Consider the following 25,558-nt stretch of genomic DNA (forward strand, 5'->3'; position numbering starts at 1 on the left):
GTGCTTCACTGCTCCCTTAGGAGCTTCACACTATCCTCCACACGGGGCTGTGCATAAATGGCACCATCCATTTGCAAATGTGCAAACTGTGAGCTGACCCAATAACCAGGAGTTGCCATTTCTAACATAAGTTATGTTTCAGATATTTGAAAGTAGAACTTCATTGGGGAGTTCAGGGGAATCAACACCGTGCAAGGTCCATCCTAAGTTAATTACCCTGAACATTTTTATCATTATCTTAAAATAGACATACAAGATGTACAATTTTTCCCAAATGGAAGAGAACTGCCTCAGTCTGGATCAGTCCCTTGAAAAGAACGGCATCACCATAAGAAAAGCAGCTAACAGAATTGAAGTATTGAACGAGAATGGAGTCTCTGTCTCCTGCAACTTTCACTATGATCTTTGTACTGTTACACTGGATGGATGGCATCATGGTAAGTACTAAACATTCAGCATAGCCATTCCCTTCTGCTTCTAATTTGTTTTTCTCTCTCTCTGAATTCTAGAAACCTCAGGTTTCAGAATACGGGCTGCCCTGCATCAGCCTTTCCCTCAAGCCCTGGAGATGGCACAAGACACTGCCAGTGAATATGATGAGACATATATGTCCCTATAGTAACAGCAGCAAGTGTTTACAGGGGTGGGCAAACTTTCTGGCCCGAGGGCCACATCGGGGTGTGAAACTGTTTGGAGGGCTGGGTAGGGAAAGCTGTGCCTCCCCAAACAGCCTGGCCCCATCCCCTATCTGCCCCCTCCCACTTCTTTCCCCCTGACTGCCCCCCTCAGAACCCGCGACCCATCCAATCCCCTGACCACCCCCCACCCCCCGGGACCTCACTCCCTATCCAACCTCTCCTGCTTCCTCTCCCCTCACTGCCCCGACCCTTATCCACACCCCACCCTCCAGCAGACCCCCCGGGACTCCCAGGCCTATCCAACCGCTCCCTGTCCCCTGACCGCCCCCCTCGAACCTCCCTCCCATCCAACCGCCCCCTGCTCCCTATCCCCTGACTGCCCCCTGGGAGCCCCTGCCACTTACCCAACTGCTCCCCCCCCACCCCCCGCCAGCCACGTCACCCAGAGCACTGGCGGCACAGTGAGCTGAGGACAGCAGGGGAGGAGCTAGCCTCCCTGGCCAGGAGCTCAAGGGCTGGGCAGGACGGTACCACGGGCCAGATGTGGCCCGCAGGCCGTAGTTTCCCCACCTCTGGTTTACATAGAATTATTATAATTTTCCAGTCGTTTAATGGAGTATAGCAGCTTGAGGTGCCAGTACCATGTGACCAGCCAGCCCATCTCCACAATCCAGTCTGAGAGCTTCTGTCTAATATGTCAGATATAACGGAGCATATGAATGTACGGTACAAAAGCTTCATTCTTTTGGTATGATTATACCCCACTCACGGCTTCACCACTCATATGTAATGCACTATCCCAAACTTTACAGCGCACCAAGCTGTATCTTTATAGACATACGTCTTCTGTCATGGCAGCTCCTTTCTCCGGCAGGAGGGCAGAGTGAAAAGCTATCACATGGGAGGACAATATAGCTCCCTCAACCTGTTACTCTGCCAAGGGATACCATCCTTCTGGCACCCAAACACATCACCTCTGCCTTACACCTGAGCTCCATTAGGCAGGACAGCAAAAGGCCAGAGGTGGCTTTTAAAACCAGAATTCTCCTGTGGCTCTGTTTTTATCTTCCTCTGTTTTCATTTGGTTCCAGGTGTATCAGCTGGTCTTTTTGGTACCAATGATAATGAAGCTGGAAATGAGTGGATGCTTCCCAATCACTCCTACGCTGGTAGCGTGCAGGAATTTACACAGAGCTGGCAGGTATGCTGGCTATCTCACTGCTATCAGAAAGCACTGTTGCAAGATAGCTGTCTTTTGAGGTCACATGTGGCACTTGGAACACAAAGGGCCACATGTAACATACACATGTGACAGAGAACTTCTGTTTTACTGAAAGGGTTAAAATCATACAGTGAGAAGGTACAGGAACACATGAGTTAGCCACAGAATACTGGAAATGTGGACCAAAATACTCACCCTACATATATTTGGGGGAAAACTGCATTTATGTGCTTAAACTTTGTAAGAAAATTCACCTTCAGGCAGAAACCATGCATGGAAATTTTGGAATCTTTCCCCTGGGCTGAAAGTTTCCATGCTTGGTTTCTGCCTGAAGGTGAATTTTCTTGGAAAGTTGAAGCAAATAAATGCATGTTCTGGCCAGGTAAACATCACATTGGTTGTTTGCACACACAATTTCACTGAATGCGTTTTCAGCCACTACAACCACACGCGCACAATTCTAATAAGGACCCAGGTGTGCAGTTAAACGAGGCATACAGCTAGTCAAGGGTGTGATTAGCTAATATATATTTGATAGCAGGCGCTCCAGGAAAAATGAGCAGAGCTCATAAGCTGTACTACAGGACTAATGCAGAAAAAGGAAAATGAAGCTTACAATGCCTGGCCAAGATGTTTGCCTTTGAGAACACCAACTCTGATTGGTATTAACTCCTCTGTGGCCTTTCCACATCAGTTACTAAAGAGCTTACTCAAAAAAATACCCAAAGCAGATGATGCCACTGAGACTTTGTGGCTCTTCCTTTGCAAGACTATGATCTACTTCCACAGCCAGAACCACTGCAACCATCTACCTCCAATTCAGGGCTTCTGAACTCTGACTCAAATAGCAGAAGGGTTCAAGATATCTTACTTCTGCTCTGCTATTGGAGAATCAGATGGATGATTATATGGGTGATATGGCCAATATCATGGTGGGACAGACAGAGGTGCATTGTTAATGTAAACTACTTATTTATTATTAATTTCCTTCCATTTAGAGGCACTCCCTGACTTATGCAATTGTTCCGTTCCAGAATGCCTTGTGTAACTCAAATTTTGCATAAGTCGGAAACGTATACCCAACCATTACGCAAAAAACCAAAAAACCCCGCCTATTTCTAGCTTACATAACTTTTTCCGTAAGTGCGGATTTGCGTAAGTCGGGTCTTGTGTAACCTGGGGAGCGTCTGTATTTAAGAATACATATTAGCACCAAATGCAAAAGCACCTGGGCAACTTGAGTTAGTAAAAATAATCAATTTAACACAATATATAAGAAACTTCTTGTAATACCGTAAACAAGCTAGGGAGGCATGCATGACCTTTTTAAGTGGTTGATGTCATAATGACTCTGCTTATACTATTGATTGCTACATTTTATTTGTATGCCACACAGCATCTTTGGAGTGCTGAATACCGCCAGGAAGAATCTATAGATGACTTTAGCTGAACTCTGTGAGCTGCTTGCAGTCAGTTTGACTCCTATCCCATTCAGAAAAAGTAATAAAAAGATTGACTTGCTGATAATGTACCATTGTCATACATCATTAAAACAAGGGCCAGGAATACAAATATGCCAAGTCAGGAATTCATTCTAATGACTACAAACTTTTTTAAAGGGGTAGGATGAGACAATACAGTGGGAATAACCTGCCGGACAATGTATTTAGTGATACTGATAAAATGGAGCTTACATCTCTTCAGCAGTGCGAGTAGGGCGGTACGGTACAGTCTGCCATACCAGCAAGATATTTATAGCTGGTACAGCGTACCGGAAAGACGCAGGAGGAGCAGAACGTGGGGCCACCGGGCGGCCCCACGCCAGCAGCTCCTCTGGCACAGCTGTACCGCCCCCAGCCCTTTCATTCAGGGTCTCCTCCGTCTGTAAAGCAGCCCTGCCAGAGGACAGGGCTGGGGGCAGTACAGCTGTGCTGGAGGAGCTGCCAGCGTGGGGCTGCTCGGTGGCCCCACGTTCTGCTCCTTTCCCCGCTGCAGTTCCCAGGAGAGCCCTGACCTACCCCAGCCCTTCCACGCAGCTGCATCTCTGTGCTCGGTACAGCAGCCCCGCCAGAGGACAGGGCTGGGGTGGGTGGGTGCAGGGCTGGGAGCTGTAGAGCTGAGCCGGAGGAGCTGCCGGCATTCTAACTCCTATCCCCGCTGTGGTTCCCAGGAGAGCCCTGAACTGCAGGGGGCAAAGGAGCAGAATGTGGGGCGACAGGAGACTTTGCAAGCCAGGAGCCATGCAATTGAATGCCTGCATAGAAAAAGAATTGTTTGGGAGGCTAAATTGTCACGTTAAAATTCTCTCCTTAAGGAGATAGTAGAACCTGAGCTTACATTTGTGTTCTGCCTGAATGCAGAGTTGACCTCATGGCATACTGATCTGATGCACAAATGTGCATTTGCAATGTTCGTGCCAAACAAATCATGGCATAAGCTGCAGTGAATCCTGCTCATTTCTGATTTTGTTGATGTTGCATATCACCACTTTTGTGACTGGACCTGCATCACGAAAATCCACCCACATCTCATTGTGCAGAAATGTTTGTCATTGCTACTACCTTCCACCTGTGATTATTTTCTCTTAAAACTTCATAAATATTCTTGTTAATAAGTGCAATAGTTAGAAAGAATCTGAGTAACTGTTTTCTCGCTATAAAAGGACCTAGTAAAAACACTACTTTTAATAACATTATAAATGACAGATTAAAAAAGACAGCTAGCCAACAACTTGTTTCAGAAGTTATAGAAAAAAATCTTTAATGAATCACAAAAATCGATAGGAAAAGGAAACAATGTTTGTAACCTGTAATATTTATAAGACGATACAGTCGTTGTTTCATTTATAAAGAGTGCATGGCACATCCTAATATTAATGAAACAATAAACAATTATTCAGAGCAGTTTAAAAAAAAAAAGTCTAACAAGCCTTCATCTATATTGCTTGCAGTGATATCGCCCAATGTAAATAAAGGGGTTTACAGTGCATTAGTACTTTAAAAAACAGTGTTTATTCATTGACTAGTCTTGTTTTCTCAGGTGAGCAGTCACTGCAGCTACGTACAGAAGAAGGTGAAACCGTGTTCCATCACAGCTAAGCAAAAAGTTTGTAAAGTGTTTTTTCGAGAACCTCACTCTCTTCTTAGGAACTGCTTCAAAGTTGTAAGTATTAGTAAGAATCAGTGAAGGAAGGTTTGAACCTCCTATCACTACTCTTCAAAGCTGCATAAATGAATTATGAAAGATTGCAGGAAGGTGAACATTCCAGCGTCATTACTTTTAACTATCAGGTGTTTAGTTGAAAACTCAACCTCTGTAGTGATCAGAACAGCATCACAGAAGGACTAACCAAATGTCACAGTCTCTCCACCACATAAATATGTTTCTCTGATCTATGGAATGTTATCTTGTCTTGACATTGTAGTTTATCATACTGGTCTAGAATATGGAATACAGTAAAGCCCTAGAAACAGTCATAATAAAAGATATGTTAATACTGATTTCAGAAAACGGACATGTGGAATGAAAAAAGTCAATTCCTCTGAAGTTCTTGATTTCATTCTTTCACAGTTCATTTGCCTGATTTGCTGCAGAGTTATTTTATAGACTCTTGATATGGTCTAAATACCTTAATTTCACCTATGTTAATTCTCATTTGCAGCTGAGGTTGACAACCCAAGACAAGCTAAACGAAGGTTTATTCACATTTCCAAATTATTATCAATCTGTTAGAAGAGTTGTGCACTTTGCTTCATGTAACCGAAACATTACGTATAACTCTGTTCATGTTTGAAGGTGGACCCTGAACCATTCTACAGCATGTGCGTGCATGATGCTTGTGACTCCAGTGAGTTGAAAGCTGCCTGCAACTTGGCAGCTGCCTTTGTCCACTTGTGCGGCAGAAATTTTGTCCCCTTGGAAATTCCTTCTCAATGTGGTAAGTTTAATTTCTGTTCCTCCCAAACACTCTGCCTGGGATGCCAGGCTTAACATACAAATGTTATCTAGTAACGTGGCTATAAGTAATCATAAAAACACCATTCCACAGTTTTCTGCTTATCTCCAGTCAGTTTTGTCCCTCCAGTTTATATTTCAGCCTTTGTTTTTAACCACGAGAGCAGACACCACCTCTGTTTCTTATTCCCTGCTGGCTATTTATTTCCTCTGAATTTGCTTAGTGAAAACATTTTTACAATATTATAAACTTATTTTCCCCATGTTTTCTAATTCTTTGATGATCTTTTTGCTTTGTTCCTTTGTTTTCCTTCTGAATAATTTATCTGGGTTCATGTCATCAAAAATATATATTTTGTGATTCAAAAAACAAAAAAGTTTCCCTTCCTTCCACTCTTTTTAATGAGATCTGCATTCCTTAGAATTCCAAGATTATCAAAACCACTATTTTAATCTGACCATCAGTTATCTCAAATCCATCTCTCTGCTGCTCTCTATTTAGAACGCAGAGGTAGAAAACTTTCAAAGGCGTGATTCTGGAGGTTTGTAACTGTTTACACCAGAGTCCCTGCCAAAATGAAACAATGTTTGTTACCTCTTGAGTAATTTAGAGAAAGATTGAGCCGCTGCTGTGGATATATCTCCACAGGCTTACTCCTGATTTACGCTGGTGTGAAAATTAGAATCAGGCCCATCACCTGATCTAAGTGATGGTGCCCAACAGCATATGGAGTAGCGCATTCCACTACTCCATCTATATTCTGGCTATCTTCTTGTTCTGTTTCTTCTAAGCAGCTAAATTATAGCAATCATTTCCCAATGGCAAGAGACAACTGCTGTTATTCCCTTTTACATTGTATGGAATCATCTGTCCTCTGCCTCAATATATTGTAGCTCTAGTGCTGATCCTCAGCCATTGTAAAAACAAGAGTGCAATACTCGTAACTAAATAGAAAGCAATTTGTGTAGGCAGAATGGCAAGATTTTGATACATCTTGCATCTTGTAGTTTACGGATTATAAATAGCTGCACATTGAACTTTATGTAGAAAAGACCTAATCCCATGCATTTCTGAATTATTACAACACACCTCAACTGACTCATGCACATATAATTTTTTTTGGCTCTTTGTTTCCAGATATTATAGATAACAGCACCCTTCTTGAACTGTATGTGCTATTTATTGACTACAGTAGATAGATAAATAATTAAAAACCCACTACAACTGCTGACACGGTTCCTTGTTCTGCATTATACGCCGCCTAAGTGCAATAAAGAATGGCTTCTAATATGGAAACATTTGAGGCTATAATCATCTTCTGAGAAAAATGAATCTTTGAAACTGACCCCAATAATTAACATTTTATTTACATGTAGCGTACAGTCCTTTATTTGGAAGAAAAGAAGTCCTTACATCACTTTCACTTGTTGAGAACATTAAAGGAAACAGACATACAAATCACTGCCATGCTAATTACTACCACACTTGTCCAAATAATAATTTAAGGTGTAATGATAGATTTACGACTTATTTACTGCAAAGAAAAGCATTTACTGTAAGTAACTGATAGGACTATGCAGATGAGGGAATTATGCAGTTGCTAGGATTGAAGCACTTAGATTTACGCTGCTAATTTGTCTGCTGTATGCACTGCTGAGGCTTGGAAATGAGAAAATGGAAGCTCTCTTGGTACATGAAATGAAATGACAAGTTATTCCCCGGCATTTGTAAATTCATTGCCACCACAAAAGATCGATTGATTTGGTGACTACAAACATACAATTACATTTTTAACAAGCTAGAAGAACTACAAGTGTATAATATTTTTTTACACATGACCACAGGGGAAGACCATCAGATATTTGTGGATGAGGCCACATAAATAAAGCCTCATCAAAAGAATGCTCAGTATACATGTATGTGCATGCATACTTCTAGGTGTGTGCATGAGTATTACATACTTCTCAGAGGAGACAGTGATAAATCAGTAGGTGAATGCGGGGTTTGGGCTGCCCAGCGTATAGACAGTACCCAGCTGCAAAATCTGAATCTGGATTTTATTCTAAGCCCACTAAATCTCAGGAGTATTGAGTTTTATTTGATATTTGCCACCTCTAATAGCATATTTAAGACATACATAGAGGAATTCACTTCTTTTAAATACAGAGACAGATATTTGTTTAAATTTAAAAAAAAGTGTCTGACACTGAATATTCAGTTAAAGTATGCAAACCATGTTTACAATAGGCCGATCACCAAGTTTGTGAAATCAGCTAGTAGTATTAACCTATATAATTCCTTAAGAGTTCAGTACTGTTGGAGACCTATCAACATTTGGGCCAATGCCAACAGTTCTCATTCAAACAAGACTTGCACTGACTTGAATGCTAGTTTTTCCTGAGTAGAGATTTCAGGACAGGAGCTTGTCTGTGTTGCCAAACTTTAGTTAAAAAGAAAAAAATACTTCCTTCTAAATATAGCTTAGGGTGGAGCATATCTGGGCCTGATTTTATTTTAAATGTCCAAAGTCACATATTCACAGTGTAAGTAAAACTTCCTGGCCTGCTTTTGAACAACCCAATGAAACTTTTATTTCCATTGATCCCTTTTATTGGTGGGACATCTGATTGTATTTATTTTGTATAGTTTGGTTCGCTAATTACCTTTTTATCCTCTGAGAGTCCAGAGAACACTGTCTAGTAATGTATCTCTTCTTACTTGCAGTTTGAATTTGCTCTTAATTGCAACTATCAACCCTGAAGATGAAAAAGCTGTTTCAAGCTCTGAAAAAAACCTGGTTTGACAACCTAGAAGCAACGGTATGGCAAACCAGCAACAGTGTCCACGAAAGCCAGGACTTACAACACAGATTGTAAGAAGAAAAGCTTTTCAGGCTACAGAGCCTGAAGAAAGTTTAATTATTACAGTTACTTGTCATTATATTAATATCACATCAGGATAACTCTGACAAGAGAGAGAGAACGTTAGAGTAACTTTTATTTAAAAAAAATAAACCTCTTGTTTTGCCCTCCTCTTCAGATACAGAATCTCATTTTCATAATTTGAATATAATTAAAACAATCACATTGTCTCTCCCCCGCCCCAGATCAGTAAAATCTGGCTGCTCTGTCAGCACACTAAGCCTTAAGGTTGTATGGAAGTACCATCTTTGTTGTTCTCTAGGAATCTAATTCAGCCATTTGTTCTAGTTTGGACAGATTCATGTCTAACCCATCTTACTAAAGAGAACACCCCCAAAAAGTAGGACTTTTGAGATGGTGAAAAATAGCCATTCCTTGTGCTCTCCCACCTGATTCCCATTATGAAACACAATTAGCACACCACTGTAAAAGAGAAACAATCTTCTCTGTAGTGTCCCACTACCAATTGCACATCCCCCTTCCTTCCTTCAGACCCACTTTCAGACATCTTTCCATGTGCCCTCGACAGGGTGACAGATCTAACCCATACCTTTTGGTAGTTATAAACAGGATGCAGCTGGCATCTTTAGACATCACTGTCTGAAATCTTACTGCTAAACCACTTTTGATATTTTAAATCAAATGGATTTAAATATTTTGATTTTTATATAAGAAACGCCCATTTTCTTTTTGAAATACACATTTTTTCAGTCAATACTAGGAATACCTCAAAGTGGTTATTTTTTAGTGAGGGAAACACAAAGCAAATATTCAATAGCCATTGCTCAGAATTATTGTCATAAATTGGAATAACAGGGTTCTGAAATATATATTATGTTGATGAAAGTTTTTACTTCCTTTCCTTATTTTTGCTGTGATGCACTTTCATTAATTGTTCTTAAAAATAAAGTTGTCCTGATCTATGGAGCAAAATGTGTTTATCTAGTTAATAGAGTTTAAAATGCGCGCAGCTATCTGGCCAGTTCCTGAAGGGAAATCTTGATTAAAAGAATTTAATTCTGAACAGAGGGCCAAAGGGACTTAGATGAGGCAATGCTGAGTACCCTAAACATCGCCACAATATCGGATAACCTTTCTTATTTCTACTATGATTGTCAGTGACATTTTTCAATACTATTAGCCTACATGCTCTTCATAATACTATAGGCAACTGTATAGCTAAGGAAAGGTGACTATTCATCAGACATCTGTTAGATTCAACATTACTTGCTGGTAAGATAAAAAGCACATTAGTAATGCCTGAATAGAAGAGTCGGTGTAACAAAATGTGTGATAGTCCAGGATTCATGAGGAGAATTTCTGATATTTAATAATGCCTAGGTGATCAAACGCATTGGTTACCAAAGAGTAGGGAAAGTCAGTCATCCTTGGAACTTTCAGCACTTTCAGCCACAGATTTAAAGCTGGGTCTCAGCCTTCATGTCATAACCAGGGGAAGATAAAGTTACACGGAGGTTAAGGGACTTGCCGAAAAATCACACAGCAAGTCAGTGGCAAAGCTGGCACTAGAAACCAACTTGCCCTGTTCCACTAGCTCAGACTGCCTCTAAAGTAGGATATATTGATTTTTCAGCTCATTTACATCAGTGCCAAGAGACTTCCAGTAGTTTGAGAGTAATGCACTGTTTACTCACCAGCTACTCACTATGTAAATGAGAAACTGGATTGGTTCAGGCAATCCGTATACTTTATTTCACTAAGAAATTGTGTAAGAGAAACTGTTCATTTTCACATAAACTCCATTACCGAGAATCTTAATTAGCCATTTCTTCTAGAAAAGACAGCCTCACAACCGAGTGAGTGAGTTGTCACCTTGCAACACTCCTGCAGTCACAGAGCCCCCAGATCATTTTGCAGTCTCTGAGAACATTCCAGCTCTTCGGGAACCAAACAAGAAAACGATAACAAGAATTAAAAGTGCTCACCAGTTAGGAGGAGGAAGCAGTAATCAGTTCCAAAATGGCCATGGTAAGGCTCCAGCTGTTTGTTTCTGCCAAACATAAAGGGCCAGCCCGCTGGGAAAAAGGTCAGCTAGTTAACTGCATTGGGGAAAGATAACAGAAACAAGGCAGATATGAAGTAAGGTATTGCTGGGGAAAGGACAGCTGTATCACAGAATCATAGAACTATAGGGCTGGAAGGGAGCTCAAAAGAAGTCATCAACTCTAGCCCTTGCACTGAGGCAGGATGAAGTAAACCTAGACTAACCCTGATGGGTGTTTGTCCAACCTGTTCTTAAGAAACCTCCAATGACGGGGAATTTACTGCCCTTGGAAGTCTGTTTGAGCACTTAACTACCCTTACTGTCAAAAAGCTTTTCCTAATATCTACCCTGAAGCTCCCTTGCTGCAGATTAAGCCCATTACTACTTGGCCTACCTTCAGCAAGCATAGGCCTTTATAACAGACCTTAACAAATTTGAGGGTTCCCCTGTCAGGCGTCTTTGCTCTACATTAAACATCCTCAGGTTTTTCAACTGTTCTTCAGAGGTCAGGTTTTCTAAACTTTTATCACTTTTGTTGCTGTTCTCTGGACTCTCTCCAATTTGTCCACATCTTTCCTAAAGTGTGACACACAGTACGCCACCTAGGACCTCACCAGTGCCAAGTAGAGTGAAACAATTGTCTCCAGTGCCTTGCATACCACATTCCTGTTAATACTCCCCAGAATATTTTCCTTTTCCACAATTGTAATAGATTGTTGATTCATATTCAATTTGTGCTCCACAATAACACCACAGCTTCTTTTCAGCAGTGCTACCACCTAGCCACGGACACACAATTTTGTAAGTGTACATTTGATTTTTCCTTCCTAAGTGAAGTGCTTTGCACTTGTCTTTATTGAATTTATCTTGTTGATTTCAGACCTATTCTCCCATTTTTCAAGGTTGTTTTGAATTGTAATTCTGTCCTCCAAAGTTCTTGCAACCCCTCCCCGTTTGGAATCATCTGCAAATTTTATGAGCATACTCACCACTCTGTTACACAAATAATTAACGACAATATTGAATATTCCAAGACCCAGGACTGACCCCTGTGGGATCCCACTAGAAACATCCTCCCACTTTGCCAGCAAACTATTGATAACTACTGTTTGAGTATGGTCTTTCAACCAGTTGTGCACCCACCTTACAGTAATTTCATCTAGATCACATTTATTAGTTTGCGTATGAGAATGCCATGTGGGACTGTGTCAAAAGCCTTACTAAACTCAAGATCTGTCTAATCTATCTATCTATATCATCACACAGCCATTTTGTATTAGTATTCTGCAGTTTGTTCTCCATTTATGGTCTCTGAAGGTTCCAATCATTTAGAAGTAAAAGCATATTGGTGGCCAGAGTTATCTTATAATTTGTGTCTATAAATAACATCTGGTTTCAAAGAGGCATAGGGGAAAGACACGGTGTGGAGTACTCCAAACAAATAGCTACATTTTAAAAATGGCTTTAACTTAGGCAAATCCATGAGCCTGTCTGCTGGACAGAAGGCCATGGTGGAGGTATGGAAACAGGAAAACTTCCTTCTTTGAGATTTTTACCTTGTACACTATTTCTTTCATACCTAGGTAGTAAGATTATAGGTGCTTTACAAATAATACTTTAGGAAAACAGTCAAATTCCATGTTACCCATATCAATGGATGACAACAGTAGGTGCTGTCTTTCTGGGATGTTCGAACAAGAATGATTTGCTTTTGTCCCTGATGTTTATCCAAGAACAGATGGGGATATCTCCAGTTTCATGGCTAACGTAGCTTGACTAGAAAAAGGTTCTAAGCCAGGATGTGATCTGTGGCTCCACCATTTTTGCCGTTATAAGTTTCTCTGTACACTATGTATTTTATCATATTTAAGCAGCATTCATAGAGCTAATGTACAATTCTGTATCATGGTTCTAATGCAGTTTTGCTGTTGACAGAGAGGCTTCTTCCACTGTACAGACCCAATCCTGCAAAGCTGCACCACATGGGCAGATTGGAAGCCCCACTCAGGTCAGTGGGCGTTCTTGCAAGCACAGGAGACCTCCTGTGAGTAGATACTTGCATGTTTGATCAGGGCACATATTTGAAACTATGGCAAGGGCTGTTTTTAGGGCATTTAAATATGACCATTGCTAGCCTGGTTTCTCTGACCAATGTGGACAGGGACTCTCCCCACCCCCCTCAGAAAAACCAAGGTCTAAATTCCTTGAGAGAGTGCCTATAGTGTGGTTTTATACCATAGTTTTAGGAAGACAAAAAAATCCCACCCACGCTGATCAAAAAAGTGGCGCTAGCAAGAGTGAGGTTTAAACACAGTTCAACGTGTGAAGATTAGGTTGCCATGAAATTATTTGGAAGTTGGTTTGATGATTTATAAGAGCTTTGTAAATGGTGACTATTGACTTTGTTATACAAATTTCATTTTTTTTTTAAATCAGCCAATTTGTGTTGGTAATTCCAAGCACTAATATGCCTGCTGAGATCAGACTCATGGAAATGACATTTGAACTGCAAGGACAAAGTGAAATGTCAGCAAATATTGCAAGAGACTATGAGAACAGTCAGACAGAAATTAATTTAAAGCAGCAATGAGAGCTCTTATTAATACTTTTTAGTATTTATACTAAATTAGCAGCTAAAGCCCACAATGAAGACTGAGGCCAATTATTATGTTTAGCATCCACGCTGTACTAGGCCCCTGCCAGACATTCAAGAAGAGGATGGTCCCAGCTTTGAAGAGCTCACTATCTAAGGACATACAGACAAGTAGCCAGAGGAGTCTTTATACATGTCAATTGTAGATGACAAGGCAGAAGGGACTTTAAAAGAGGGGTCTTCTGGAGGCATACTGAGTGGCTGTACCCACAGAGGAGGGTGGTGCATGGAAGAAGGCTCAGAGGAGATTAAGCAAGACACTGACAAATGGTGTTTGCCAAGCAAAATCCTAGTGGTGGAGTATTTTGTTCTGCTGTAGCATCTGGCAAGCTCAAAATGCTTTCCACAGGTTAAACAATTAAGTCTCCATCATGCCCCTGCAAGATAGGTAAGATACTAGGTGATGTACAAGGTGCAAATACTTCTGGCACAAAATGCAACATCTGTTTGTTTAACACACTGCATCATGCCTTAATACTGACTTTTAACATTAAAATAACTGTAACCATCAAAGAAACATTACTATTTAATCAGTGTTTAAATATTCCACATTTTACATTACAAACAATGTCAAATATGATATACAATTGGTGTGTGATGGGCAATACTAAACCCGTCATGAGCCTTTCTGAGATCTATTCACCTTATAGGAATGAAAGGGTGAGCATCCATATACCTATCAGTAAAAGATGTGAGAAAGCTAACAGGCATTCAGTAATATACCTAGAGTCATACATGCATACTGATCTATGCTGGCATGTATCACCAGTACACTCATGCCACTGAATGACCAGGAGGTGGTGCTAACACCAAGTTCAACAGAAAACTTTAGATTTTTGTGTCCTATCTCTGCTGTTCAAACAGAAAATCTTTTCTCCAAACACCTCTAAAAACAAAGTAAACTGTGAGTGATATTAAAATAGAACTCAAACCAAGAAAGAAAACAGGTTGTTCTAAAAGTGTCTGTACAGTGCACTAATGCACTTGCTGAATACAAGATGCCAATTTAAAAAACAAAGCTACTTTTTAAATAAATTATTTGCTGGTGAATTTAGGGTTGGTGAAAGGTCTGTGACTGGCAGACATGGAGACTGAACATTCTTGCTTTATCCACAGAATAAGTACAAGTTTCCCCACACTGCCCCATAAATGTGTACTAGCTGTGTCTTGGAGGGACTACTCCATTCTCCATGCCCATTTTCTGCAGAGACTGCCAACAGAGATGCCAATAAGTAGCCATTGAGCAGTGCTTCTTGTAAAGTGGACATCTGTACAAAACTACGGTTGAGTTAAAACAGCAGCAACCTCTGACACCTGTCATATCTTTCTTATCCATTCCCTGTTAACAAAACAGGCCACTTATTTTTTAAGCATTCTTGTGTTATTGTTTTCCATGGTAAGTTTTCTTCTTGATTTTTAAATGGACAATTTATAGCCTCCCCTAGAAAGGGTGGCAGGATGCCATCGTGATGGAAAAGCAGCTCCCATTGACCCTGAACTGGGTCAGATCAGGTCTTGCATATCTCAAACTGGCAGAGAGGATTATGTCAGAGCCTTTGGGGAGGAGGGTGCAAAATACACATTGTTGCACTTCTTGTTGACTGGCTTAGGAAGCTCTGCAGCTGAAATAGCAATGCACTGCTGGCATTTTATCTATAGAACATGACAAGAAGAGAAAAACATACAGTGGCCACAGACTGAGGCAGAGCAAAAACCATCACTCAGAGCACCTAAAATCTTTTTATGATTCTCAGAAGTTACAAGCCCTCCTAGAATATGTCCCTTAAGAGTCACTGGGATTTGACCCTACTTCTATTCAAACCTGTAGTTTCAGGATTTTTGGTATTTAAAAATTGATGCTTGGCCACGAAGATGCTAACTAGAGTGGGACTAGTGACGTAAGTTGTTACTGAAAATTTTAGGACAGCGTGATTTGTGAAGTGCTTTTGCCAGAGGCATTGTGGAAATATTTATGCTTCACATAAAGACAGTATTTTAGTATGCGAATGAGACTGTCAAATGGCAAACAGCAGAAAGGCTGCATAAGGAACATATCAATACTCTCTCAAGTGAGTGTGTGGTTTAGTCAGATCAGGTGTGCGCTTTGAACACAATGCAGGAGCCAGGAACTCCTGAGTTCTTAACTGACCTCTATCACAAAGTTCGGGTAAGTTACATCAGCTCACTTAATTGTACCTCAACAACCATATATAACACCACCGGCCTTCCCTGCAGGGAGATGTAGAGTATCGAGCCCTTTGAAAAATACTAAGTACTTAGTATTTCTAGTGCCTACAACTCATATAGTAACCATTTCTTATTTCCTTTATTTACCCCAAAGGACTCAAATTCACATGGACACGAACATGTACACCTCTCATTCAGCTTCCGAGACCTAGGCTCTAGAGAAAAAGAAAGTCATTGTGTGGACTAGGAAATTGAAAGACTTAAAGGAAACTTATTTAATCACTCACATTGTTGCACAATAAGGTATAAAACCACAGACAATACCATAAAACTTGAGACATATTGTCCCCATGCCTAGTCAACATCAATTCACTGAGAAAAACACAAGGTTGTTGTTGTTTTATAAAAATGAAGCAAGGTCAAAAGTTCTGAAAAGAGAGAACTGTTCATTTGCTAAGAAGCTCCAAGTTCAACTTTCTTAGGAACCTGTTTCAGTTTTGAGTTCCTAGAAAAGAACCTGGTTTCAAAGACTCAGGCTGGTGTAACAATCCAATGCTATTATATAAAATCCACATAAAATCTTTGCAGTATACTTTGTAAGTTGCTTTTGGTTACAAAGAAACTCTGAAGCTGCACTACAGTTAGGCCACTTCTACAAGCCAACAGTTGTCAAATATAGTAATAGCTTTAGACCAAACAAAGATAACCAATTTTCCAAGAGTTTGTCTCCAGTTTTGAGTTATTTTTATAGAAGTAGAGAACTCCAACTACAAAGTTTAGATCCACATGTAGATTCTGAAACATCCCAAAGCTTGGGGTGGTCAGATCTAGTGATTTAGTTTGGGCCAATCTAAACTTTAAAGAATAGTTAGTATCCAAAAACTAGAGCGGCATAGCTTGCTCATATGTAGGGGTCCGTAATTTCTGCAGCAGACAGTGTGGCTGATCCCAGGGCCGCGCAAGCAGCTGGCCCCGGACACTACCTGAGCAGTGGTCCTGTGGGCGGCTGGCACTGCCACAGCTCGGTGTCTCCCGGCAGTGGTCCCAGGGGAGCTGGAGCAGCAGCTGGCCCCCTGGCGGCAGCCAGAGTGGCAGCAGGACCCCAGGGGTTTGCCCCCTGGCAGCGGCTGGATGGCAGCGGCTGGACGGCAGCGCGATCGCTGGAGCTTCCCTTATTCATGAACCAGGAGGTGGGGAGGATATAGAGATATTGCTAATTAAATTCAGGTCAGCAGTACTTAAGTCAACACTGAGTAAAGACTGCTTCTGAGATATACATTTAATGAACATGCATTATACTATATATATATCTATATATCACATCTGTTGCATTATGTACTTGCCAACTATGAGTAAAGGCCAACTATGAGTATTTGAGCCATATTTAGCTGTGATGTAAGTGGTACAAGTCTACTGAAGCCAGCAGAGTTGCACTCCCTTACACAAGGTTTGAATTTGGCCCTTTTCATCAAAACTTTTTACACACAATCTAGTTCCCATGCATGTCAAGGTGAACTTTGTTTTTCTTCCTTCTGAGATGAAATTCAAATTCTTAGAATAAGAATCATTAAGATGTCAAGAGACCTGCTACCAAAAAAATAAAAATGGTTGTCTAACAATGTTGACACCAAGAAGAATTTGCTGGCAGGCTACATTTTACAAGTGGACTTTTTCCCAACATTTTTTTAAAAAATTAGCCCATACTGTCAAAATTCTGTACACCTGTCTTGGCTTATCCCACATATAATCAACAAGGTCTCATTTAACACAACCCCATCCGTTATACCCAGGCCTCTGAAGTGACATGGTCTCAAACACTAAACTCAGGGATGGAAGTACGCACTCCCAAAGTTCTGATCCCGGCGCTTTCATCAACACCCTCCAAGGGGCCTCTGTAAAAATGGGGACAATATTTACTTCAAGATAGCACTGTGAGAATTAGTATTTTCAAAGCATTGTTCAAAGTGCAATACCTGATCTTAAATTCAGTTTGTGGTTTATAGTAAGGCAAAAAGCTTGTTTTCATATGCTCAAAGTTAGTTAACATTGTTATTTGATACTGTTGAACTTGTCTCTTTCTCCCAACCTACAGAGCTACAGTATATACATAACGTAGTATTTATTTAGGATGCATGAATTATCATTGAAACTTGAGCAAATATAATATTTTGGGAACAAAAGAGCAGTATCATACACTTGTCCTTTACAGGAAGAGGATGTAACAAAGGTAAAAATAATATACATTTAACAGTAACTTTAAAGAGACAGTGTATCCAGGGAAAGAAAACTTAATATAATAATGCATAATTAGGCTGCGGTAATCTTACTGTGTGATGTGGCGAGAGTACTTACTTCTTGGACCTGGATAAATCTACTCCCTGTGAGTCTGTGTCAAATCTCTGTTTAGTTTACTGGAACTATAGGTTTTGTTATCATGCTACTCTTAATATTGTAGAGATGAATGCTGCACCTGCAGAGTTTTAGGCACCAAACTATGGTTACAGTTAGAAAAGACATATGTCTTGTAAACAAAGCAAACTGGATATGGATGTTCTTGATAGAGAAAGCATGGAGCCAAGGTACCATTTCCTTACCATAAACACAATCTAAACGGTATGGACCACATTCTGTCCTCATTCCAGATATAGAATTCACACTGGCAGCAAGAGTGTTATGCAAAATGGAGGACAGAATATGGTCTGAACTATGACTGCCTAACCCTACAGTCTAACAGATGACAGCTATAATAATGGAGCGAGTATTGAAATACCTACTATTATTTGGAAAGCATCAGATAAACTTTTGGAAAATTAATGCAGTTTAGTCTGTTGGCATAAAACATTATTGGAACAGGGCATGAACCAGCTTCCTATGAGTTATCATGAGCATAAAGATCTCTAAATATTGAATCTCAGTCAAATTCACTGAAGACAATGGAGTTGTATCCATTTTCTCCAATGGTAAATTTGGTCTCCTGTCCATAACTCTTAAAACTGTTAGTTAGTGGACTAAGTAATTTTGTCTATCAAAGTATTCTCCAGATGAGGCTATAACTATTCCTGACAGTCTAATGTTTTGAGCTGAGGTCCAAATGGTGTAAAAGCAAATATTTGTTTCCTGGTCCTTTAGGCTGCTGACAAAAACACACAGCATCTAAGAAATGTTTCTGTGCAAATCCTCCACTTCAAAGCTCCACATGCTTCTGTGAATAGGATTATCAGAAAGATCTGTCATCTTCACAGCTTGAAGAATAGGCTCTGGACTGCAGGAGTGTACCAAGCCCATCACCATTACATACTTTCCTAGAAAAAACAAAACGCAATTAACATTCAACATTTTCATTATTCTTGCTCTGGAAACATTATTTCACTTTAAACTATTCGATTATTTTGTTTCAAAGCAGCCAAAAAGTGAGGGAGGGCAGGACCCCTAAGAAAAATGTTAAGTCATCAAAGGCTTGACAGTGTGAATAGCTGAGAATGCTGACCATATCACAAAATTAGGCCATATATTTAAGAAAAAGGATTCGGTATTTGTATGAATAAGAACAGCATCTGCAGTCCCACTGGCTCATATATGATGGATTATTAAATCCTCCTGCTTCAAAGCATAAACAGATCACCAGGTGGGAATTAGGAAGAAATTCCTGCCCCCATGCAACAATTATTCATACCTCCCAACAGTCCCAGGTTTTGACCCCAAAACCTCCTGTCCTCGTTGACGAAGCTTCTGTCTCATGGGGCTGGTTGGGCTTGGCTTCATGCTCCAGCTGTTATGACCTGGCCCCTGACACACACGGTTGCAGTGCCGCTCAGATGTGGCTGGCCCTCTAACGGTGCAAAATTAGAATGGCACTGTGACCGTGTGTGACAGGTAACAGCCATTCATACAAGTTTGGGGGCAGCCAGGACAATCCTGAGCTGTGCTGTGCAACACAACGGACAGCACCAGTGTCCAGGTTTTAGCGCCTGGAGCAGGTAACTGAGCCTCATCAGGACCTGCTGTTGTGTGCTGAGTGTGGGGCAGGCTCACTTTGCAATGCCCCAACCAGGGCCTTCCCACACTGGGGCAGCATCCAACCCCCACCATTGTGGGGCAGCACCCATAAGAACAGCCATACTGGGTCAGACCAAAGGTCCATCCAGCCCAGTATCCTGTCTACTGACAGTGGCTCATGCCAGGTGGCCCAGAGGGAGTGAACCTAACAGGTCATGATCTAGTGATCTCTCTCCTGCCATCCATCTCCATCCTCTGACAAACAGAGGCTAGGGACACCATTCCTTACCCATCCTGGCTAACAGTCATTAATGGACTTAACCTCCATGAATTTATCCAGTTCTCTTTTAAACCCTCTTATAGTCCTAGCCTTCACAACCTCCTCAGGCAAGGAGTTCCACAGGTTGACTGTGTGCTGAGTGAAGAACTTCCTTTTATTTGTTTTAAACCTGCTACCCATTAATTTCATTTGGTGGACCCTAGTTCTTATATTATGGGAACAAGTAAACAACGTTTCCTTCTTCACTTTCTTCACACCACTCATGATTTTATATACCTCTATCATATCCCTCCTTAGTCTCCTTTTTTCCAAGCTGAAAAGGCCTAGCTTCTAATCTCTCCTCATATAGGACCCATTCCAAACCCCTAATCATTTTAGTTGCCCTTTTCTGAACCTTTTCTAATGCCAGTATATCTTTTTTGAGATGATGGGACCACATCTGTACGCAGTATTCAAGATGTGGGCATACCATGGATTTATATAAGGACAATAAGATATTCTCCGTCTTATTCTCTATCCCTTTTTTAATGATTCCTAACATCCCGTTTGCATTTTTGACTGCCGCTGCATACTGCGTGAACGTCTTCAGAGAACTATCCATGATGACTCCAAGATCTTTCTCCTGATTAGTTGTAGTTAAATTAGCCCCCATCATATTGTATGTATAACTGGGGTTATTTTTTCCAATGTGCATTACTTTACATTTATCCACATTAAATTTCATTTGCCATTTGTTGCCCAATCACTTAGTTTAGTGAGATTTTTTGAAATTCTTCACAGTCTGCTTTGGTCTTAACTATCTTGAGCAGTTTAGTATCATCTGCAAACTTTGCGACCTCACGGTTTACCCCTTTCTCCAGATCATTTATGAATAAGTTGAATAGGATTGGTCTTAGGACTGACCCTTGGGGAACACCACTAGTTACCTCTCTCCATTCTGAAAATTTACCATTTATTCCTACCCTTTGTTCCCTGTCTTTTAACCAGTTCTCAATCCATGAAAGGATCTTCCCTCTTATCCTATGACAACTTAATTTACATAAGAGCCTTTGGTGAGGGACCTTGTCAAAGGCTTTCTGGAAATCTAAGTACGCTATGTCCATTGGATCCCCCTTGTCCACATGTTTGTTGACCCCCTCAAAGAACTCCAACAGATTAGTAAGACATGATCTCCCTTTACAGAAACCATGTTGACTTTTGCGCAACAATTTATGTTCTTCTATGTGTCTGATAATTTTATTCTTTACTATTGTTTCAACTAATTTGCCCGGTACTGACGTTAGACTTACCGGTCTGTAATTGCCCGGATCACCTCTAGAGCCCTTCTTAAATATTGGCCTTACGTTAGCTATCTTCCTGTCATTGGGTACAGTAGCTGATTTAAACGACAGGTTACAAACCATAAATAGTTCCACAATTTCACATTTGAGTTCTTTCAGAACTCTTGGCTGAATGCCATCTAGTCCCGGTGACTTGTTAATGTTAAGTTTCTCAATTAATTCCAAAACCTCCTCTAGTGACCACTTCAATCTGTGACAATGCCTCAGATTTGTCCCCTACAAAAGACAACTCAGGTTTGGGAATCTCTCTAACATCCTCAGCTGTGAAGACTGAAGCAAAGAATTCATTTAGTTTCTCTGGGATGACTTTATCGTCGTTAAGTGCTCCTTTTGTATCTTGATCAACCAGGGGCCCCACTGGTTGTTTAGCAGGCTTCCTGCTTCTGAGGTACTTAAAAACCATTTCGTTATTACCTTTTGAGTTTTGGCTAGCTGTTCTTCAAACTCCTTTTTGGCTTTTCTTATTACATTTTTACATTTAATTTGGCAGTGTTTATACTCCTATTTACCTCACTAGGATTTGACTTCCACCTTTTAAAAGATGCCTTTTTATCTCTCACTGCTTCTTTTACATGGTTGTTAAGCCACGGTGGCTCTTTTTTAGTTCTTTTAATCTGTTTTTTTAATTTGGGATATACATTTAAGTTGAGCCTCTATTACGGTGTCTTTGAAAATTGTCCATGCAGCTTGCAGGGATTTCATTCTAGTCACTGTACCTTTTAATTTCTGTTGAACTAACCTCCCCATTTTTCCATAGTTCCCCTTTCTGAAATAAAATGCCATAGTGTTGGGCTCTTGAGGTGTTCTTCCCACGACAGGCATGTTAAATGTTATTATATTATGGTCACTATTTCCAAGCAGTCCTGTTATAGTTACCTCTCGGACCAGATCCTACGCTCCACTCAGGAGTAGATGGAGAGCTGCCGCTCCCCTTGTGGGTTCCTGTACCAGCTGCTCCAAGAAGCAGTCTTTTAAAGTATCGAGATATTTTGTCTCTGCATTTCTTCCTGAGGTGACATATACCCAGTCAATATGGGGATAACTGAAATCCCCCACTATTATGGAGTTTTTTATTTTGATAGCCTCTCTAATTTCCCTTAGGATTTCATCACCACTATTACTGTCCTGGTCAGGTGGTTGATAATAGATCCCTACGGTTATACTCTTATTGGAGCAAGGCATTACTATCCATAGAGAGTCTATGCAACATGTGGATTCATTTAAGATTTCTATTTTATTTGATTCTACATTTTCTTTCACATATAATGCCACTTTCCTCCCGCACGACCTGTTCTGTCCTTCCAATATATTTTGTACCCCGGAATGATTGTATCCCATTGATTGTCTCCTAGTCCTGAGGCATACTTTACCCTCTCAAAATGCTGGAGGTAGGATTACGTGCACTGAGGATGTGGGCCTGAAGCATCTGGCACAAGTATCTTTGCAGGTTGCCCATCCTCTGCAGTATAACCCCCTTACATGCATGTGGTGGGTCCCTGTGTGTGCATGTGAATCATAGGGCTGAAACCACTATGTTGCTCTGCCTCCAGCATATGTGGGACTCATACACAGGAGAAATAGACCCTCCCAGGTATGTGTGTGTTCAGGGGACCCCACAAGGCAAATACATTAGCACCCCAGCATGTGCCCGCCAAGGAATGGGAGCCGTAAGCCCCCGCCCATGGTTGTGTATGGGGGGGCCCTATAGCTCTGGAACAGTACGGCCCCCTGTGTGTGGGGGGGGTCCTCCCCCTGGTGGCAGTTGGTGTGGGGGACCCCACGGGGCAGGTCCCCCCCCCCATGGCGGTGGACGTGGGGGTCCCCCCGCCAGACTGCTTGGCCCCGCAGGGCGGGAGTACACACTCTCTAAGCGGGTCCCCCACACTCCGCCCCACCCCCCGTTTGCGGCTCCCCCGGGAGGTACCTGCGCTGAGGCACGGCCGCCCCTTGGGGACCCGCTCCACCCCCAGCACCGTGAAGGGGCCGCTCTCGTCCTGCAGCCGGGCCGAGCCGCCCCGGGCGCCCCCGGCCTCCACCGCCAGCACCGTGCCCTGCATCCACACCACCGGCACCGCCAGCGGGCCTTGCCCGGCCTCCTCCCGTCCCAGCAGCCACGGCCCGCCCGCGGCCCGCCGGCACCGCTTCAGCTGGGCGGCCAGCACCTTCACCGGCGGGCTGCGCGGCTCCCCTGCCATGCTGCCCCCAGCGCGGCCCGGGCCCGGCTGCCGCCCGCGCTTGGGGAGGGGCTCCCGGCACAGGCCCCAATGGCGGGCCGGGGCGTGGGCGGACGCCGGGCTGCCGCCGCGGGAGGAGGGTTGTGCGCGCTCCGGACTCCCGGGCCCCCCCCGCAGCTCAGGGAGCGGGGGTTCGTGACCACATCACTAGCACGTGGGTCCCCCCCCGGGACCCCACAGCGCCGTGAGGCGAAGCCCCTGAAGACTGCACAGCCGTTTCCAGCCCTGGCTCTCCGGGTTCTCTCCTCTGGGCCAAGGCAGGGGCCCTGCCCGGGCCTTACACGCTAAAGCCTGGCCGATATGCACGTGCTTCTCCTCAGAGCCGGGGGGGGGCCTGCTCAGCCCACGCTGCCTGCTGTAACAAGCACACTGGCTCGGGCTTGCAGGCGGTGGGGCGGGAACACACACAGGCTCCAGAGGAGGGGTGTGTGTGTGTGTGCAACAAAACTGTTTTAAGTTATCGTTTAACCTTTTCCTGTTTTCTTTTTTTATGTGCTTTGTTTTTTTTACTCTATCCTAGTTATTGCTTTGATTATGCTTTTAATCTCATGAAAAAATAAGCAAGTCATCACCTTCTGCCACTCTTGCAGCATATGTTATGCTTTGAAAAAATTGGCAACGAGGTCCATAGAATCATAGAAGATTAGGGTTGGAAGAGACCTCAGGAGGTCATCTAGTACAGCCCCCTGCTCAAAGCAGGACCAACCCCACCTAAATCATCCCAGCCAAGGCTTTGTCAAGCTGGGCCTTAAAAACCTCTAAGGATGGAGATTCCACCACCTCCCTAGGTAACCCATTCCAGTGCTTCATCACCTTCCTAGTGAAATAGTGTTTCCTAATATCCAACCTAGACCTCCTGCACTGCAACTTGAGACCACTGCTTCTTGTTCTGTCATCTGCCACCACTGAGAACAGCCGAGCTCCATCCTCTTTGGAACCCCCCTTCAGGTAGTTAAAGGCTGCTATGAAATCCCACCTCACTCTTTTCTTCTGCACACTAAATAACCCCAGTTCCCTCAGCCTCTCCTCGTAAATTATGAGCCCCAGCCCCTTAATCATTTTCGTTGCCCTCTTCTGGACTCTCTCCAATTTGTCCACATCCCTTCTGTAGTGGGGGGGACCAAAACTGGATGCAGTACCCCAGGTGTGGCCTCACCAGTGCTGAATAGAGGGGAATAATCACTTCCCTCGATCTGCTGGCAATGCTCCTACCAATACAGCCCAATATGCTGTTGGCCTTCTTGGCAACAAGGGCACACTGCTGACTCATATCCAGCTTCTAGTCCACTGTAATCCCCAGGTCCTTTCTGCAGAACTGCTGCTTAGCCAGTTGGTCCCCAGCCTGTAGCGGTGCATGAGATTCTTCCATCCTAAGTGCAGGACTCTGCACTTGTCCTTGTTGAACCTCATCAGATTTCTTTTGGGCCAATCCTCCAATTTTTCTAGGTCATTCTGGACCCTATCCCTACCCTCCAGCATATATACCACCCTCCCCCCACTTTAGTGCCATCTGTGAACTTGCTGAGGGTGCAATTAATCCCATCATCCAGATCATTAATAAAGATATTGAAGAATACCAGCCCCAGGACTGACCCCTGGGGCACTCCGCTTGATACCGGCTGCCAACTAGACATCAATCCGTTGATCACTACCCGTTGAGCCCGACAATCTAGCCAGCTTTCTATCCACTTTACAGTCCATTATCCAATCCATACTTCTTTAACTTGCTGGCAAGAATACTGTGGGAGACCATATCAAAAGCTTTGCTAAAGTCAAGATATATCACGTCCACACTTTCCCCATATCCACAGAACCAGTTATCTCATCATAGAAGGCAATTAGCTTGGTCAGGCATAACTTGTCCTTGGTGAATCCATGTTGACTGTTCCCTATCACCTTCCTCCTCCAAGTGCTTCAAAATGGATTCGTTGAGGACCTGCTCCATAATTTTGCTGGGGACTGAAGTGATGTTGACCGGTTTGTAGTTCTCCGGGTTCTCTTTCTTTCCTTTTTAAAATATGGGCACTATATTTGCCTTTTTCCAGTTGTCCGGGACCTCTTCCGATTGCCACAAATTTTCAAAGATAATGGCCAATGGCTCTGCAATCACATCAGCCAGCTCCCTCA

The 25,558-nt window shown here is 42.5% G+C and overlaps 2 protein-coding genes across 5 annotated transcripts in view; one reads left to right on the top strand and one right to left on the bottom strand.

The window, feature by feature from the left end:
- Positions 1-9,672, top strand: part of LOC102932729 — a 152,358-nt gene extending 142,686 nt beyond the window's left edge. For 2 of the 4 annotated variants that reach the window (XM_043523560.1, XM_043523562.1), the window contains 5 exons: positions 248-437; positions 1,730-1,839; positions 4,900-5,022; positions 5,656-5,797; positions 8,540-9,672. In XM_043523560.1, the coding sequence (XP_043379495.1) occupies positions 248-437; positions 1,730-1,839; positions 4,900-5,022; positions 5,656-5,797; positions 8,540-8,544 (570 nt within the window). In that variant the 3' untranslated portion in view covers positions 8,545-9,672. Of the gene's footprint in view, positions 1-247; positions 438-1,729; positions 1,840-4,899; positions 5,023-5,655; positions 6,221-8,539 lie in introns of those variants that run through there. The other 2 variants (XM_043523559.1, XM_043523561.1) reach the window with 2 other exon arrangements.
- A 4,230-nt stretch (positions 9,673-13,902) lies between these two features.
- RMI2 (RecQ mediated genome instability 2) lies at positions 13,903-23,710 on the bottom strand. The gene is made up of 2 exons (XM_037910435.2): positions 23,122-23,710; positions 13,903-18,883 (listed from the first exon to the last, which is right to left on the bottom strand). Exons 1-2 carry the CDS (start codon positions 23,390-23,392, stop codon positions 18,735-18,737), a joined length of 420 nt encoding a protein of 139 aa, XP_037766363.1. The 5' UTR covers positions 23,393-23,710; the 3' UTR covers positions 13,903-18,734.
- Between the last annotated feature and the right edge of the window lie 1,848 nt (positions 23,711-25,558).

Source organism: Chelonia mydas, chromosome 10, assembly GCF_015237465.2.
Source record: "Chelonia mydas isolate rCheMyd1 chromosome 10, rCheMyd1.pri.v2, whole genome shotgun sequence".
NCBI lineage: Eukaryota > Metazoa > Chordata > Testudines > Cheloniidae > Chelonia > Chelonia mydas.

What these genes read in the sequence shown, in the direction of transcription:
- RMI2 (XM_037910435.2), bottom strand. Translation starts at nt 23,392, where the DNA reads ATGGCAGGGGAGCCGCGCAGCCCGCCGGTGAAGGTGCTGGCCGCCCAG. An exon ending in GCGGCCGTGCCTCAGCGCAG is followed by an intron (nt 18,884 to 23,121) that starts GTACCTCCCGGG and finishes TGTTTTTTCTAG; the next exon opens with GAAAGTATGTAATGGTGATG.